This window comes from Octopus bimaculoides, chromosome 20, assembly GCF_001194135.2.
Source record: "Octopus bimaculoides isolate UCB-OBI-ISO-001 chromosome 20, ASM119413v2, whole genome shotgun sequence".
Classification (NCBI taxonomy): Eukaryota; Metazoa; Mollusca; class Cephalopoda; order Octopoda; family Octopodidae; genus Octopus; species Octopus bimaculoides.
Window position 1 is genome coordinate 35,707,310 of NC_069000.1, and position 2,088 is coordinate 35,709,397.

The 2,088-nt window shown below is 38.7% G+C and overlaps 1 protein-coding gene across 1 annotated transcript in view; it reads right to left on the reverse strand.

The window, feature by feature from the left end:
* The window catches only part of LOC106877390 (lipid scramblase CLPTM1L), a 48,072-nt gene that overhangs the window by 3,285 nt on the left and 42,699 nt on the right, over positions 1-2,088 (reverse strand). The window contains exon 16 of the mRNA XM_014926285.2: positions 1,289-1,404. Within this exon, the coding sequence (XP_014781771.1) occupies positions 1,289-1,404 (116 nt within the window). The remainder of the gene's footprint in view (positions 1-1,288; positions 1,405-2,088) is intronic.

The following is a 2,088-nucleotide window of genomic DNA, read 5'->3' on the forward strand; positions in this document are numbered from 1 at the left end:
ATATATATATATATATATATATACATATATACGATGGGCTTCTTTCAGTTTCCATCTACCAAATCCACTCACAAGGCTTTGGTAGGCCTGAGGCTATAGTAGAAGACACTTGCCCAAGGTGCCACGCAGTGGGACTGAACCCAGAACCGTGTGGTTGGTAAGCAAGCTACTTACCACACAGCCACTCCTGCGCCTATATTAAATATCTTTATACAATAATTCTTCTATCTTTTCACTTCAGTGGTTCCACTGGAGATTAAATAAGAAATGATTAGTACACTTCATAGAGAAACTTAAAATAACAGCATTGGGCTAAAAACCCCTTTTGGACAGAGAAAATTGAAGGACTTGAATAGCGTAAACAAAAATCTGTTTCAAAGTTAAACATTTAGGAAAATATAAATAGGAAACTTTTTTATTTTTTGTGTCTTTTACTTGTTTCAGTCATTAGACTGTGACCATGCTGGGGCATCACCTTGAAGAATTTTAATCAAATAAATTGATCTCAGTACTTTTTTTTTTCTTAAGCCTAATACTTATTCTATCAGTCACTTTTGCTGAACTGGTAAGTTACGGGGACAAAAAATAGCCAGGAAGCCACTATGGAGAATCAAACTCTGTGCCTTTTGAATTCCAGCTGAGCATTCTGTACCACTGAGCCAAACAACCCTTCACTATTCATTTCCTTGAAATAAATGATTTCAATGGTGGGACTTGAAGTAGATAAAACTATAAATAATAGTATATAGAATATTGGGTTCTAACCCAAGGATAGGAAAACAATTGAAGGTTGCCTGTAAGACATGGACTCACATCTTCAGCAGACATAACAGATGTGCTAACCACTACACCAAAGCAACCTTTCAGATTTCGTACATATGTTTATGAAGCTTTGTTCTTAACCAGTAAGAATTGTATGTTTTTTTATATCATAAGAATTTTTTACAAACTTTGAGCAATCTTCTATCTTTTATCAAAGAATTTTAGAGGTGTAGCTGTGTGGTAAGAAGCTTGCTTCTCAACCACATGGTTCTGGGTTCAGTCCTCCAATGCATGACACCTTGGGCAAGTGTCTTTGACTATAGCCACAAGCTGACCAAAATGCACCACCAGGAATTGAACTTATGACCTTACAATCATGAGCCAAATATCCTAACCACTAAGCCACCTAATATACACCCCTCAGTTATATGTACTTACTGCAGCTAAGAGAACCAAAAACGAAGGAAAGTGATGCAGGAAGAAACCCCACCAAACTTTGAGAGATAGCACGTAGGTATGAACTCACCATCTTTGGTATAGATAAATCAAAAATACAACATCATCTCTGAAACATGCAAGTCTATGAGCTGTTGGCATTGTAATGATAAAGGCAAACACGTCATCAATGAAGGTGTTGAAGGCCTGCAAAGAAATAGGGAGAGAAAATTCAAGGATAGGGGGAAAATAAACACATTGGATAATTTCATCCAAGATACACTGTGTTAAATAAATAAATAAAAAGATCGTAGCTTTTATATTTTGTATTTTACTAAGTTTCAGTCATTAGGCTACAGCCATGCTGGAGCATCACCTTCAAGGGTTTTAAATGACTGAATTGACCCCAGTACTCGTGTTTTTTTTTTTGGGGGGGGGGGTCTTGTTTTTTTTTTTTCTTTGTAAGTCTGGTATTTATTCTAATGGTTTCTATACCTAAACCACTAAGTTATAGGGATGTATGCACACCAGCACCAGTGGTTGAAATGTGGGGAGGTGGAGGTTTACAAAAGACACAAAGACACACACACAGACATATATAAATACATCATCATCATCATCATCATCGTTTAACGTCCGCTTTCCATGCTAGCATGGGTTGGACGATTTGACTGAGGACTGGTGAAACCGGATGGCAACACCAGGCTCCAGTCTGATTTGGCAGAGTTTCTACAGCTGGATGCCCTTCCTAACGCCAACCACTCAGAGAGTGTAGTGGGTGCTTTTACGTGTCACCCGCACGAAAACGGCCACGCTCGAAATGGTGTCTTTTATGTGCCACCCGCACAAGCCAGTCCAGGGGCACTGGCAACGATCTCGCTCGAAAATCCT